Raw genomic sequence first — 15,941 nt, forward strand, 5'->3', positions numbered from 1 at the left:
AGATTTTCACTGAATAAAACATTTTCAAGGTTTCTAAATGTAAACAAATAATAGTCTTTTGTTGCCTGAAATTGTCACTAATTGCTTACATTAACTTTTTTTCCCCTTTTTGGGTCTGTTGAAGAATCTGTCCCTTTGTACAGCTGCCCTCATGTACATACTGAGTAGAGATCGTTTAAACATGGATCTTGATAGAGCTAGCCTAGATCTGATGATTCGACTTCTAGAACTGGAACAAGATGCTTCTTCAGCTAAGCTGCTGAATGAGAAAGACATGAACAAAATCAAAGAAAAAATTCGAAGGCTCTGTGAAACTGTACACAACAAGCACCTTGATCTAGAAAATATAACGGTGAGTTCCTTCCTTTGGTTGTAAAATGAAAATGTCAGTTTTTTTTTAATGTAGGAACTACATTTAGGCTATTAGGAACTTGAATTCTTAACACTATATGGGTTTTAGGAATAAAGATTTAAAGGATCTTCAGAAAGAGCTATTTTCAATGAGCATTCATTTATTTCAGAATATCTCAGGATGTCTGATTAACTGCTGCAAGGGACCAAGACTCAAAAGGAGGATTCCTAGGCATGATCCCCTCCATAGAGCAGTGTCCCTCATACTCAGGGTCATGGCCATGGCTATTATGCTTCTGCTCAGTACAACTCCCCAAGTTTAAGATGATTATGTTGCTTTTGGTTGATTTTAGTTTTACTTTCCTCTGGCTTTTTTTTAAAAATTGTAGAATCAAGAATATCCCCAAAGATTAGTAGGCCAGTGGAAAATAACTGGCCTTGTCATTTTTAAGATTATTTATTTATATACACCTGACTTTCAGACAGTTCTAACATTATATAATTATTGGTTTTTCTACTGTCTGCTACACTGAAGACTGCAATATTTGCTTTCCAAAATTACAGAATGCTTTGTGCTAGCCATATAATGACTTAGGATTATTGCTCTTCTTAAGGTAGAGTAGGGAATAGATTCAGGTAGAGTGGGAGTTGAGGGGGAAAGCAAGTTAACATTAAAAGACAGGATACAAAATTGACATGTATTTAGTACTTTAACTTATTAAGATTAGAAAATAGCTGTTATGCTCAAAGTGTGGATAAAACAATCATTCTACCTCACCAAACTATTTGTATCCTAATTTTAAAATATATTCATACTTTTAACATTTTTAGAACATATACTGCTTTTTAATGCTATAAAGGAATAAGTTTGAGCCTATAATTTTTATTTGCTGCATAATTGAATAAATACAGCTTTTAAAAATTATTGTTACTGTCATCATTATTATTTTGTCTCCCATATTGTTGAACATTGAGATTTTTTCCAGGCATTTGCTCTTAAATAAAGATGATAAACTTGCTTGTCGAATTTTCTCCCATCATTTACTGAATTTACTAGGATGGTAAATACCAGTATAATAACTTTGCTGTGTTAGGTAGTTAACTCACATGATTAAAACCAGAACACAGAGTTGCTAATATTAGGATGTGGCGTGCCCCGCCCGCCCCCCCCCCAACTTCAGCTAATCTTGGGTATTGTGTTTGTTTTAAATTTTAACAATAGACATTGTTTTGTACAGTGACTATCTCCTACACATTGTTTGTTTTATTCATTACTCAACCTGTTCCTTGAAATATGTTGCTATTCCTGATGTACCATGGAAAGATATTTTTAAATATTGATATTATAATATTAAAATATAATTCAAATAACTGAGAGCTCACAATTGCTGAATAGTATTCTGATTAGTGATTTGGTTGTGTTTTAACTCTGAGTACTATTCCAGTTTCAAATAAAATGTTTAAATTGTAGGCTAAATTTTAAAATACTAGCATATTATATACTGAATATAGCCTAAAATACCAAACAGTCCTTTTTATACCTATAGAAACAAACGATAAAGTTGCTTTTTTGCGTCAGATCTTATGAATGTTTGTTGTATTAACATCAAATTACTATGCCCCTTTCTTCCTAAGCAAAGAAAGCCTCATTAGTCTTCATTTTCACTGCGGTGACTCATGAGCTAACCCTGCCCGAACTGATCTTATTACATTACTCTTTCAAGGACTTAGAATGAGAATTGAGCAAAATTAAATCTGTTTTTGTGGTGTTGAATTCTAGATCTGTATTTGTCACCTTGGACATCAACCTTCTTCTTGTTAAAGTACAGAATAAAATTTGTAAGGTATAAAATAAAATCTCTTCTAAATCAGTAATATTAAGATTTTTGCTGATAAGATCTGTTTTTTGCATTTCTAAATATCTAATTTATATTCAGTTCAAAATAGGCCAGCAAGACTTACTGTAAACTTGCATCTTCCAAAGCAGTAAGCTTTGGGAAGATAACCAGGTCTTTTCAGCTTTGTTACATTAAAGCATTTCTTTTGTTATACTAAAGTTCCTTTATTGTCACAGAAACCAAGTTGCCCTTTGTTGGCAGGTAGGTGGCTATATGCTTTTTAAAAGAAATGCAATAAAAAGTAAAATTAATAATTGAAGGCAAATGAAGGGATGGAAAAAAACCTAATCTGGTTTATAAGTATGGTTCTGAGTGTTCTTTGCTTCCTCCAGTAGTAGTCCTAAATCATTGTTTGTATATAATTTTGTCATAGAGGCCAAAGTATCCAAGCTGCTAACCCTGTAGAATACAGTTTGAAATTGTTGAATATGAAACCCTAAAAAAAAAAAGAGGAATTTTGTTCAGAATAGATAAGAAAATATATAGAACAGTAAGAAAAACAGAAAATATATAGAACAGTAAGAAAAAGACAAGCTACTTTACATGAATATGAAGGGAAGAATATTTGACAGGAGACTTAAGTAAAAGAATTACAGGTAACTGATAAATACGTGAAAGTAAGCTCATTTGCTATAGTTAGAAAACATAAAGCAAAGCAATAAGATACCAGTTTTTACCAACAGACAAAAATTTTGACACACCCACACCTTGTTTCTGGAGTATTTCTTGTTATAACCTTTGTGGTAAATTAATCCAGTGTATTGATCTACAGTTAAATATACCCTTTGATTCGCCCTTGAGCCTATATGATGGTACCAGTATATATTTTATCGAACTGGCAAGTGATAGACTGCTTTAAATAATGGCTTTTCTCTGAAAACAAGCCAATGGATAAAATCATTTCTTCAGCTTAAGACTATTCTGATACCAGTTTTAAACTAGTTTTACTTTTAAAAAGCATTTACTGTATTAAAAAAATACTGTGGGCTGGTAGCATGCAATATCCTTTCTTTAAAAAGCAATCTCTAGAAGTGTTGCCTCAGAATTACTACTCAGAATCAATATTCATTAATAGTGCTTCTGATTTTCAGACTGGGCATTTAGCTATGGAGACTTTACTGTCCCTTACTTCTAAACGAGCAGGAGACTGGTTTAAAGAAGAACTACGGCTTTTGGGTGGTCTGGATCATATTGTAGATAAAGGTATGATATATTACACATACAACATTTTTTTATTTAAAACCTGAATATTGTTTATACCTTTCAAAGAATAATTGCATCAGTTTGAAAAGATCTTTTCCTTTTAGTAGCATCTTCAAAATCTTTTAACTTTTAAGGAAAAGGCCATTAACAGTTTGATATTGAAAGTTAATTATAAATTAGAGTCTCATACATTTCAGCATCTCACTGTATAAAACTTAGAATAAGTGTTCAGAGAGGTTCCAACACATTGATAACATGTATACAGATGACTTTTAATGTTAGTAAAGGGGGTAAGTATTGAAGTGATGAGACATGTTAATCTATGTCCATTTCCTTTCTCCTAGTGAAAGAATGTGTGGATCATTTAAGTAAAGATGAGGATGAAGAGAAACTAGTAGCCTCATTATGGGGAGCAGAGAGATGTTTACGAGTTTTAGAAAGCGTAAGTATGGACAGCTATTTGAAGAAAATGATCTAATGTTAAATGTGCTCTCTGTGAGACTGTCATAATTTATATATCTCTAGAGTTTCACTTTTGTTAATCCAAATTGAGATTGTAATGCAGTCTGTATTTTGACTTTTACAAATGACTTAGTTCAATGTAGATTAGAATTTATGCTGCCAGTGAATTTCAGGATGCATAGACTGTGTTGACCAGATTGGATTAGCTGAGTACTTTATGAAACATCTATGGGCAAATAATCTAGTGTGAATGAAAAGTTCTTGGCACAGATGAAATTCACATTGTTCCTTTTTTCTTCTGGAGTGTCAAGTACATTAAATAAACATCTAATTTTTTAAAAGTCTAAATGAATCTACTTAAGAACTTTAAAATATTAGTTTATTAAGTTAGTGACAGCACTTTTCTGACATTTAAAGTGCTTGGTAGTTCATTACAATGAATGTATAGTACAGAATATATTAATGGTGAGCAAGCAGTTATAACAGTGGTGTTTTGATTTTGTAATAAAGCAGTAGCTCTGTTATTTTAAATTTAGAACGTGTGGGTTGTTACTCCCTTTAGACGACAAGGGCTAATTCTTCCTCATCTTTATGTCTTTTAGAGGGCTATGTGTTGTGTGTGAATGAATGAATGTTATGGATTGCCACAAAATTTCAAAATTTTCCCTTTTAGGTAACAGTGCATAATCCAGAGAATCAAAGCTACTTGATTGCCTATAAAGATTCACAACTCATTGTTTCATCAGCTAAGTAAGTTTTTCTGAAATGTCATGCCGTTTATTTAAAGCATTTGGATTGACTCTAAAGGAAGTGCCATTGTCACCTTTCTCCATAAAGTACTTCTGTCTGTCAAGTTTTGTGAACAAGAAGCAGTGCAGTAAAATACAAAAGTTAGGAGTACAGATTCTGAAGCCAGAATGACTTGAGTTTGGATCTTAACTTCAGAACATCGGCTCTATAGCTCTGAACTTACAGGTTTTTACAGAAGGGGGTTAATAATTGTGTCTACCTACCCAAGGTTGTTGCAGTAAAAGAATCAGTATATATGTTAATATATTTTAAGTTATATGTGATACATATTTTTTTAATTAGTTATTTTCTATTTTTTAACTTTACAATATTGTATTTGTTTTGCTATACATTGACATGAATCCACCATGGGTGTACATGTTTTCCCCTTCCAGAACCCCCCTTCCACCTCTCTCCCCATCCCATCCCTCCGGGTCATCCCGATGCACCAGCCCCGAGCACCCTATATCATGCATTGAACCTGGACTGGCGATTAGTTTCACATATGATAATTTACATGCTTCCATGCCATTCTCCCATATCATCCTGCCCTCGCCCTCTCCCATAGAGTCCATAATACTGTTCTATTTATCTGTGTCTCTTTTGATGTCTCGCATACAGGGTTATCTTTACCGATTGACTAAATGCCATATATGTGATACATATTTTAAATGTGTATTTTAAATGATATTTTAATTCTACAAAAGATTTTAAAAATCATTTGTATATTGTATGTAATATAGATTATGTACAATATATATAAGGAGTTAATATACATATGTAAAGCCTAAAACAATGCTTGGCATGTAGTAGTAAGCATTAGTCCTTATTTTTATTGTAAATGAATTTTACTAGCTGCCTTCTGCTGTTTATTTATACCTATTTTCCCAGATCTATATGTATCTTCCTTCATTTCACACTCTCTGCCCAGCTTTCTTGACATTGGGCTAATGATATCACCTCAGTGTGTGTAAAGTTTCCAAGTATGTCTCCAGTCTTGGTTCTAGCTTATTAACAGCAGCTTCATACTAATATGTCTGTTTAGTTGTTGATATCTCTGCCCTGGTACTCTGGCCTCTAGCCTGTCCAACATTATACCACAGTGGGTTAACCTTCCTCAGATTTTTGTTTTGTAAAAATAATCCCAAACTCTAATAAATCTGTGTGATTTCTTGCCTTTGGATGTATGTCCAAAGTCCTTAGTTTCAAAGGCCCACTACAGCCTGACTCAAGTTTATCTGTTTTTTAACTTCTTGTTTTGGAGAATTTCAAACAGAGATAAGAGTAGACAATAATATGATAAGCCCCAATGTACACCTTATGCAGCTTGAATGTGATCATCAAACATTGGCCAGTGTTGTTACCATCTATGTATAACCTTACCCATTCCGCCCTCTACATTATTTTGGAGCAGATTACAGATTTCATATAGTTTCATCCATAAATACTTGAGTATATAATCTGTAAAAAGGGACTCTTTAAAAAACATAACCACCATAGCATTTTCATCTCTTAAAAATTAGTAATTGCTTAATATGATAAGTCCAGTCAGTATTCAGTTTTCCCATAATCCCAAATTTCTAAGTCTCTAGTTCCCAATAGACTTGTTTTTAGTCTGTAGGCTTTCCCTTCATCCTGTATTTGTGAATTCTGTGTCATACTTAATACCCTTAAGGTATGTGTTCTAGTTGTTTTATTACTATGTTTTACTCTATCACCAGAGTATTTGTGCAAGTTAAATCTGTATCTTATTTTTAAAATGTCTCCTGTATACTTAATGACTCCTGACAAATGCCTTCTAAAACAATGTTAGGAACCCTTGCGATTAGGAACTTGTGTCAAATGTCTTACAAGTGTCAGTAGACATTAGAATTGGATGTTTATGAGAGACCACTCCTCAGACTTTCTGAAGCTTTCAGTAGAACGCTGATAAATGCAAGGATAGTATATTGAATAATTAAACAATATACCCTTACTGTCTCTTCTCACCTCCCAACAGATTTAGTTCAGTGCTACTTAGGCAGTTAACAGTAACAGCATGGTAATCCTGGCGAACATCCCCAAACATCTGAATACATTATTTTAGGTTAGACGCAGATACCTTCCTAACTAACTTGAGAGTGTTTTTTAAGAAGCAGCTAGAGGGGAATTAGACATAGTAGTTTTAAGGGTTTTGCATGGTATATAATACATGAAGAATCAACTCACAGTTCGTGGATTTCATCATTATCTCATAGATGTTAAGTTAATAGACTCAGTGATTTAAAGAGAGTCTCAGAAATACTAGAACCACTTAAAGATTACATTTCCTTATTACTTTGGGTAGTATCTTAAAAATCCTTAGATGTAGCTGATACCCTTGCATGACTGCCAGGAGACAAACAAGTCAGTTAAATGACCTCAAGTTTTTAAAAATGCTCTAATGTTTATGAAGTATTTAGTATCTGTTTATACAAGGTTATTATGCAATATTAATATAAATAATATTCTCTACCTGCTGAGAGTTTACATTCTAAAAAAATACATCTAAATGAAATTCAGAAGTGTCCAGTGCTGGCTTTTAATGGTTTTACCTTGGGTGAGGTGGGCTAGTAGGTTTGTTACGTTGGAGAGATTGGGAAAATTGGGGACAGCTGTTGGTAGAATAAACTTCTGTGTTGAGTTTATAATTTTCACTTTGCTTAGAAAAATTCATATTATCAAGTTTTTCCAAAATAAAATTTAGCTCTTAGTGTGATATCAGACATGTTTGATACATGATTAAATAGTTCACATAACTTCTGGAGTAGAAAAAGATTAATTTGGCAGCCTTTATGACAAATTTAAAGCATTAAGGTCCAAGTCAGTCAGAAGTTCTTAATATAAGTATTTTTGTTGAGCATAATAGTCTGTATTTTGTCTTCTTTTAAGAGCATTACAACATTGTGAAGAGCTGATTAAGCAGTATAACCGTGCTGAGAACAGTATATGCTTACCTGACAGTAAGCCTCTGCCTCACCAGAATGTAACTAATCACGTGGGCAAAGCAGTGGAGGACTGCATGAGGGCCATCATTGGGGTGTTGCTCAATTTAACTAATGATAATGGTAAGTCATATTTCCTACATATATTCTCATTCATAGATTGTACAATATTACATGTAAAAATAAGTTAATTCCCTTGTTTCTTTTCTCAATGTAGTGATTTTTAAATTGCTCTCATGTAATTCACTTATTCATGTATAGATTTAACTGCTTTAAGAGCTGATATTTTTAGAACCTGCCTTGTGGCTTGGCTTAGAAATATTACAGCCAACAATATATTTTAATAAAGAAATAACTATTTTTTAAGCTATATGTTAATAGTTTGTCATAAATAACCGTAACAATTTTCATACTCTTCCCATTCCCCGTTTCAGAATGGGGCAGCACCAAAACAGGAGAACAGGATGGCTTGATTGGCACAGCCATGAACTGTGTGCTTCAGGTTCCAAAGTACCTACCTCAGGAGCAGAGATTTGATATTCGAGTGCTGGTGAGTTGAAGTGACTTGTTTCATAAATGTGTATTTGATCTAGTAAGATGATGAAAACAACATCTTTGTTTGGGAAGATCATTATTTTATATACTGGTTTTTAACCATTTTGTAGATGGTAGAGCACTGGCTAGTTTTCTGGCTGCCATTAAGAGTTATATATATTGTGTTCATTTGCTTTTGATCCTCACCTGTGGTAACATGCATGTTTTCATTTTTGTAGGGTTTAGGTCTACTGATAAATCTAGTGGAATATAGTGCTCGAAATCGGCACTGTCTTGTCAACATGGAAACATCATGTTCTTTTGATTCTTCCTTCTGTAGTGGAGAAGGAGATGATAGTTTAAGGATAGCTGGACAAGTTCACGCAGTTCAGGCTTTAGTGCAGGTAAGCAACAACTTAAAACAATAACCCTTTGTTTGTTGCATCTGTCCAAATTCTTGATCACTTGTATCTTCTGTCTCCCTTCAACCTCCTCTCTCTCTTTCTCTGATATTTTCATCAGTTCAGTGAGAGGTTAGAATGTGTACCATTACTTCATTTACTCTGTTGTTTTCAGCTATGACAGTCACTCATTAGACACTGTTAGCAAAAAGCAGAAACAAGGCCCATTTGTTTATGAATCAAAAATAGATTATTAACAGCAAATTAGGAATTAACTTCTAGCCCTAGTCCTCTATTCCAGATGGGATAGAGGACTTATCCCATCTGGTTCAAGTCCTCCAGCATTTACTGGTCTGATCTGTGCCCAGGACTTTATGCACCTGAATACTGGGACATACTTTTCAAAGTATGTATATCTTTGGAGTACTTTCCTAACTTAGAAATTATCAGAATATGTACTAATATGTTAAAACTGATGTCCCCAACTAACCCCACCCCAAATACTCCCTTTCCTCTCATTTATACTTCCTCCCAAAACTATATGTGAGTTTTTGAGGTTTTTTTTGACAATGCTGGCATTACAGTTTTTATCTTTTTGCAAGCTACCTTTGTCATTTCCTTAAGTGACAGTTTTCACATATTTACAAGAAATAATGAACCATCTTTTTCATTTATTTCTGAAGTCTTTGCTAACCTTTAATCCTTTTGGTCTTTTTGAAACTGCAAGTGCTTGAACTGTGTTTTCAGGAAATAATCTGCAACCAGAAGCCCGTCATTCTCTTTTCAAACATTTTGATCTCAGGACTTCTTTATATTCTTAACAATTATTGGGGACTCCAGACAGCTTTGTTTATGTGTGCTTTATCTGTTGATATTTACTAAATTAGAAGTCAAAACTGAAAAAACTATAAAATACAGGCACACATTCTGTTAGCCACTGAAACAATAGCATAATTACATAGTGTGTAGATTCTGGAGAACTCTACTGTACAGTCATGAGAGAAGAAGTCAGTTGACCTTTTAATATTCTTATGAATGCAGTTTTGACTTCACGTACTCCCTGAAAGGCTCTTGGGCTCCCTTTGAACCTAACTTTAAGAAATACTGCTTTATATAAAGCTTACATTTTACTTTCTTAAGGGTATTAAAGTTTGCATGCCATTCTTCTGTATATTTCAGCAAGTGTTTGAGATCTACTTGGCATTTAGTTTTCTGGTAGTTGTCATCAGTAATTTAGGGTTTCTCCAGATCATATCAGCAAATATATGAAATGCTTTCTGTACATTCAACATTGTGGCAGCACAGGGAAATAAGTAAGTGAAGGCAAGAGTTTTTAGTATGTTCCCTTTTTAGACTTTTTGGTGTATACTTCCATTGACAATTGTATTTGCATTTTTTTTTTCATTGAAGTGTAGTTGATTTACAATGTTAGTTTCTGCTGTACAGCAAAGTGACTCAGTTATACATACACATTCTTTTTCATATTCTTTTCCCTTATGGCTTATCCCATCACAGTGAATATAGTTCCCTGTGCTATGGAGTAGGACCTTGTGTCCATCCATTCTGTATGTAATAGTTTGGATCTGCTAACCCCAAACTTCTAGTCCTTCCCTCTCCCATCCCCCTCCCTGTAGGCAACAAGTCTGTTATATCTGTGAGTCTGTTTCTGCTTTGTAGATTGGTTCATTTATGTCATGTTTTAGATTTCACATATAAATAATATCATATGGTGTTTGTCTTTCTCTTTGTGACTGACTTCATTTAGTGTGATAATCTCTGGTTGTAAAAAAAATATGGAACACTTCATGAATTTGGTGTCATCTTTGTGCAGGGACCATGCTAATAGCTCTATTGTATTTGTTGGCTGAAGCGAGCACTATACTTTTATTGTTAATATAGCAGTGGAGATTTAGTTCTCAGTCTTTCTCTGAGAACTTGTTTTCTACTTTCTTTGGTTTTTATTTCTTTAAATTTCCTTTAAAGAAGCCATTTGTTTTCCCCCAATATTATGAAACTTTATTCAGTGTCCTTTTTTCCTTCCAGTTAATTTATCCAGGCTGCTTGGATTTAAAGAATTTTAACTCTTTTAATTTTAACTTTTAATTTGTATTTTCTGCTTGAACTTCCTGCCTGTTATTATCCAAATTAAAGGAAAGTGTTGAGATTTTCATTGTTAAGAATAGAATACATACATAATCAGTAGATAATTTACTTAGTTGAATCCCAGCAGCATTTATATTTTTGTTTTGTCTTTCAGTTGGATATAGAGCTAGGGCTTTTACTGATTCATAGCCTTTTTACCAGACAATATGCTTCTTAGAGTTAGTAATGTTTAAAAGCAAATAGACCCTTATATTTGGGTACATTGATGTTGGTTGGTGATCCCTTTTTAATGATCTTCAAAAATGTTTATCAGCTATTCCTTGAGCGAGAGCGAGCAGCACAGTTGGCAGAAAGTAAAACAGATGAATTGATCAAAGATGCTCCCACCACTCAGCATGATAAGAGTGGAGAGTGGCAAGAAACAAGTGGAGAAATACAGTGGGTATCAACTGAGAAGACTGATGGTACAGAAGAGAAAAATAAGAAGGAGGAGGATGATGAAGAACTTGACCTCAATAAAGGTATATTTATTTTGACTGGTTTATTTTTTAAAAGATGTGGGGTTTTTTTTCCCCCCGTAAAACATTTTTTTAATTCATGTGTTGTCATAATCTTGCTATTTTATGGTCTTTCTACTTCAGTGCACACAAGCTTTGCTGTTTCGTAGAAGTTCTTCACCTAGCAGTCAGAAGGGTATATGTGCATTGTTGGAAAGATCTGCTTTTCCTCCCTGGGCCTTTCTTTACTCATCTGTAAAGAGAAGCAGCCAAATAATATGACACCTAAGGGTTTTTACAGTTTTGATATTTTGCCCATATTTTAAATTGGGTTGTCTTTTTTGTTGTTATTGAGTAAGGATTTTTAAAGCCTTGATTCTTATCAAGTACCTGTTTTGCAGATAAATTCTATGAGTTGTCTTCTTGATGGTGAAGCTTTAAATTTGACAAAGTCTAACTTACCTATTTTTTATATTGTCTTTTGTGGTCCTGGTGTTGTATCTAAGAAACCATTTTCTAACCCAAGGTCACAAATATTTAGTCCTGTGTTTTCTTCTAAGGGTTTTATGGTTTTAGCTTCTATATTAAGGTCCCTCTACCATTCGTGGGTTGTCTTTTTTTTAATTTGGTTAATTTGTGTGGATATTACATCTTCCTATCACCATTATCAGTGTTTAGCAGTTTTGAAGTAAAGATGACACAGTTGCTGGTTTCTTAGGTGCTTTTGTTTGTTGTAGTTTTTGGTTTTTATATATATATGCACACGCACACTATTAGTTTTCTGTTTTAATACTTTCAGCCCTTCAACATGCTGGCAAACACATGGAGGATTGCATTGTGGCCTCATACACAGCACTGCTTCTTGGGTGTCTCTGCCAGGAGAGTCCAGTAAGTAAGAGTTCTGTGTTGTTTTATGCTATCCTAAAAGGATTTCATTGCAGCCACTTCACATTGTTACTTAATTAACTTGTTATTTTTCCCTCTTGTTAAAAACTTTTAAATACTTGGTGAACTTTAGAAGGTACATTTCAAAGTAAGAGTATATTGGTTTTGATGAGAAAGTTCCAGATTGATAGAGGAATCAATTCGCATGTCTTTGGTAGAAGGTACATTTCAAAGTAAGAGTATATTGGTTTTGATGAGAAAGTTCCAGATTGATAGAGGAATCAATTCACATGTCTTTGGTTGAAGTAAAAGAGCATCATATAAGACCTGTGCTCAGCTGGCTTAAGGTGGAAAAGTTTAGCCTCAGTGATATCAAGGACTCATAATTTCTACTTTTAAACTCTGCTGTCCTCTGCATGTTGTCTTTTGCTAGCTTTCTTCATACATCTATGCTGACTCTGTGTCCCACCTAGTTAAATAATGCCCCGCAGAAGAATGTGGCCTCTTTGTGTCTCTGAAAGAGCAGGTTTCTTTTCCCTAGGACTTTTCCACACCCAGCGCAAAAAATAGACTTCTTGGCCAACATTGGCTCACATGCTTTTGTTTGATCTACTCATTGGCCGGGAAAATGGGATTACTTTGTGAGATTTAGATCATGATTTAACTACTAAAAGGATGTGAATGTGTACACAGTTGGGCTGAATCAGCACAGAAGTGGACATTTCTGGCTATTTGAACAGTCTGCTTTAAAATGGAGGACACGTGGGATTTATTTATTTTTTTTAACAGAGAGGCCCAGTAGAAGAGTCAAATTTTGAAATAAAAGAGAGGTGGGTTTTTTTCCCCTATAAGCAAGGGCGTTCAGGATGCAAGAAAGAATGGAGATCTGTTGTATAGTGGGATGGCTAGTTTCTGTTTTCTTAAGACTAGAGGACTAGGAGAAAAGAACACAATCATGATATGAAGGGCTTCTATCAACCCACCCACATTTCCTCATTTTTGCCATTGAGTTTTCTGCATTGTCAGTTTTGTTCTTCCTTTGTACCTTATTTGTCTTAAGTCCTGTGTATTTTTCTGGATCTTTATTGTTCATTTATTCCATATTGTAGACAGGCTCTGATCTAAGTGCACACTGGCCCACTTCGTTGTGGCCTTTGCTGGCACAACTGCTTTCAGGATCAAGACCAGAGTTCTTACCGTGGCTCTGGAGGCCTCGCAAATCTTTATTCCCTTTCCTGGACTCTCTTCAAGCTCAGCTCTTTTCCTTATTTTCTTAAAATTCAGAGATTTTTAAGGGCATGTGGAAAGCACATACCAAGCAAAAAGGAGGAAAGCACGCCCTCCCCCACCCCCCCAAAAAAGAGTGGGTTTGCTATTTAAAGATTTTTACATATTTTGCATACACCCTGGTTTCAGTTATGTTCTTTCTTAAATAATGAATCTTAAAATTAATGAGTTTTTTTCAGCTGTGAATTATTTATCTCTTGTGTCTAAAGAGAGGTTAGGTTGTAAACAGTATTGTGAATTTATAGAGCTCAGGATGTCTTTCTTACCTTAGGGATCATTATGATTAACCCTAAAAAGCTAGCTGATTCCACAAAATGTAAAAGAAATTGGTTTACCCAGTGTTTAAGTGGAGGGAAGGACAAGAAAGCAGGTGGTTATATGCAGTAAGGGCTATTTTAAGGTAAAGCAGCGTCCCTCTTCCCAGTTGTTTTTTTTTTGTATGTGCTTTTTATTATAGGTGAGCCTCCTTAGAAGAGCTTTTCTTTTTATTCTTTATGAATCTTTAAAGCATTTAAAATACATATTGAAATAGAACAACATTTTAAGCAGGCCATGTAGTTTTCTTAAACTGGTTTATATACAGTTTGGCTGCTTCTTGCTAATAATGGAGGGAAACATCCTAATCTTCTGTCCTGACATTGCCTACATTTTCTTTCTGTAGATGATACTAGATTTCCTTTGGAAAGATACAGTTAATTCCTAGCCTACATGAAGAATTTTCCTTGATCTTTTTCTTTATATTCCTGAGCAGCTTTTTGGATACATTCTCAGTCTGCATTTCCTTGCTATTCTTATCCCCACCCACCCTGCCCTGCTTCCCCTCCCCCCCCAACAGTGCATTTTGTTATTTCAGGCATTTTTCTGTGCATTTACAAAAGTAAATATGCACATGTTTCCTTGTAGTCTTTGGCAGCTTTATCTTTTTCCTTTCTTTCTGAGGATGAGATTGGGTGGGGTAGGGAATGGACTCACAGGCTCACAAAAGTTAAAGAGTGTGGAAAAGGAAATTGCGTATTAACCAAGGAGTTTAAGGACCTTGTAGAAGTTTGAAATAGGATGTGTGCCAACACCAACAACACAGTGCAAGGTTCAAACTCATGTTTTCTGTCACTTGACCAGTGTTCCTTTGCTTTGTTTCCTTAGATCAATGTGACCACTGTGCGTGAGTATCTGCCAGAAGGGGACTTTTCAATAATGACAGAGATGCTCAAAAAATTCCTGAGCTTCATGAATCTTACCGTAAGTAACTTCTATGGAAGCTTCTGTGGTTTTACATATGATACATTAATGACAGTAGAAATACAGGACTTCTCTGGCAGTCCAGTGGTTAAGACGGCACCTTCCAGGGGAGGGTGTGCACGTTCAGTCCCTGGTCAGGGAACGAAGATCCCACATGATCTGCAACCAAAAAACCAAAACATAAAACAATACTGTAATTAGAAAAAAAAAATTCAATAAATACTTTTAAGAAATGGTGGTAGAAATACAAGTATTATGGCCATCATGAATAGAAGCAAAAAAATGATTTTCTTTTAATAATTGTGTAGTTTCTTTAAGGTAACTGAATTATTAGGGCCAAATATATTGATACTGTATTATGAAAGCCATAGTTTAATTTCACCTTGTTTTGATTCATCATGTTTGGTTTAATAATGCTAAATAGTTTAAGCTCTGATTCAGTACTTTGGAAAATTAACTGTTACTTCCTCTCCACTCCCACCCCCTCCTCGTCCCCCACCTCCACTCCTCCCCTTTTCAGTGTGCTGTTGGAACCACAGGCCAGAAGTCTATCTCTAGAGTGATTGAATACTTGGAACATTGCTAGCTGCTTTACCTTTGCTTCAGGTGCTCGGTAATGCTGGAGCTATACTTAGACAAAGAAAAGTCACGAAAGAAGTCCTTGAAGATATACCAAGAACATTCATCAGTATCATTCATATTTGGATTTTTAAGGCCACCTGATTTCTTCTTCGTCATGCATTCTGCATTTGCTAAATGACAGTTACTACATCAATCTGCAACTATCAAAAATGAGGGAAAAGGTTCAGGCTGTTAACAGTTCCACGCAGTATTTAAACACACTTTGGCAGAATTTATACTCTCCCCTTTTCTCTTGCTTTATTCTGGGCAAGTTTTAAGGGGAAAACTTGTGCTGCTGTTAGTGCAACTGCTGTGTATGTTGAGCCACTGTTGTCATGCCAGCCAGGTGCAAAGGCAGCTTAGCTACTGAGGTATTGAATGTTCTGAGGACATTCTAGACAACAGCTTAGTTCCTTTTTCAGGCTCATTTGCTTTTGCTTTTTTGTTGAATGATTCCAATCGTAAATAAAGCTTTTAATAATTTTGTGAATTTTTTTTGTTGTTGTTCCCTGAACTACTGTCTATATTTAAAATTAGATGGAATCCAAAGACACAAGGGATTAGTATATTTTTTTATTCTTGATTTGGTTTGGGTTGTTGAAGTATTTTTCACCTTTGAGACCATGACCATATTCATTATCATACCATAGTAATTCATAGCTATAGGTGCAAGAAAACAAATAACAGTTTGAGGGAATATAAGATGAT

The 15,941-nt window shown here is 34.7% G+C and overlaps 1 protein-coding gene across 8 annotated transcripts in view; it reads left to right on the plus strand.

The window, feature by feature from the left end:
• WAPL (WAPL cohesin release factor) overlaps positions 1–15,723 on the plus strand; it is a 73,456-nt gene extending 57,733 nt beyond the window's left edge. For all 8 annotated transcript variants that reach the window (XM_081562952.1, XM_081562971.1, XM_081562934.1 and 5 more), the window contains 11 exons: positions 125–352; positions 3,341–3,452; positions 3,797–3,894; positions 4,588–4,664; positions 7,614–7,789; positions 8,101–8,216; positions 8,440–8,604; positions 11,018–11,225; positions 12,001–12,089; positions 14,517–14,612; positions 15,133–15,723. In XM_081562952.1, coding sequence (XP_081419078.1) covers positions 125–352; positions 3,341–3,452; positions 3,797–3,894; positions 4,588–4,664; positions 7,614–7,789; positions 8,101–8,216; positions 8,440–8,604; positions 11,018–11,225; positions 12,001–12,089; positions 14,517–14,612; positions 15,133–15,198 — 1,431 coding nt within the window. In that variant the 3' untranslated portion in view covers positions 15,199–15,723. The remainder of the gene's footprint in view (positions 1–124; positions 353–3,340; positions 3,453–3,796; positions 3,895–4,587; positions 4,665–7,613; positions 7,790–8,100; positions 8,217–8,439; positions 8,605–11,017; positions 11,226–12,000; positions 12,090–14,516; positions 14,613–15,132) is intronic.
• The last annotated feature ends 218 nt before the right edge of the window (positions 15,724–15,941 follow it).

Source organism: Giraffa tippelskirchi, chromosome 2, assembly GCF_054371585.1.
Source record: "Giraffa tippelskirchi isolate mGirTip1 chromosome 2, T2T-mGirTip1v1.2.pri, whole genome shotgun sequence".
NCBI lineage: Eukaryota > Metazoa > Chordata > Mammalia > Artiodactyla > Giraffidae > Giraffa > Giraffa tippelskirchi.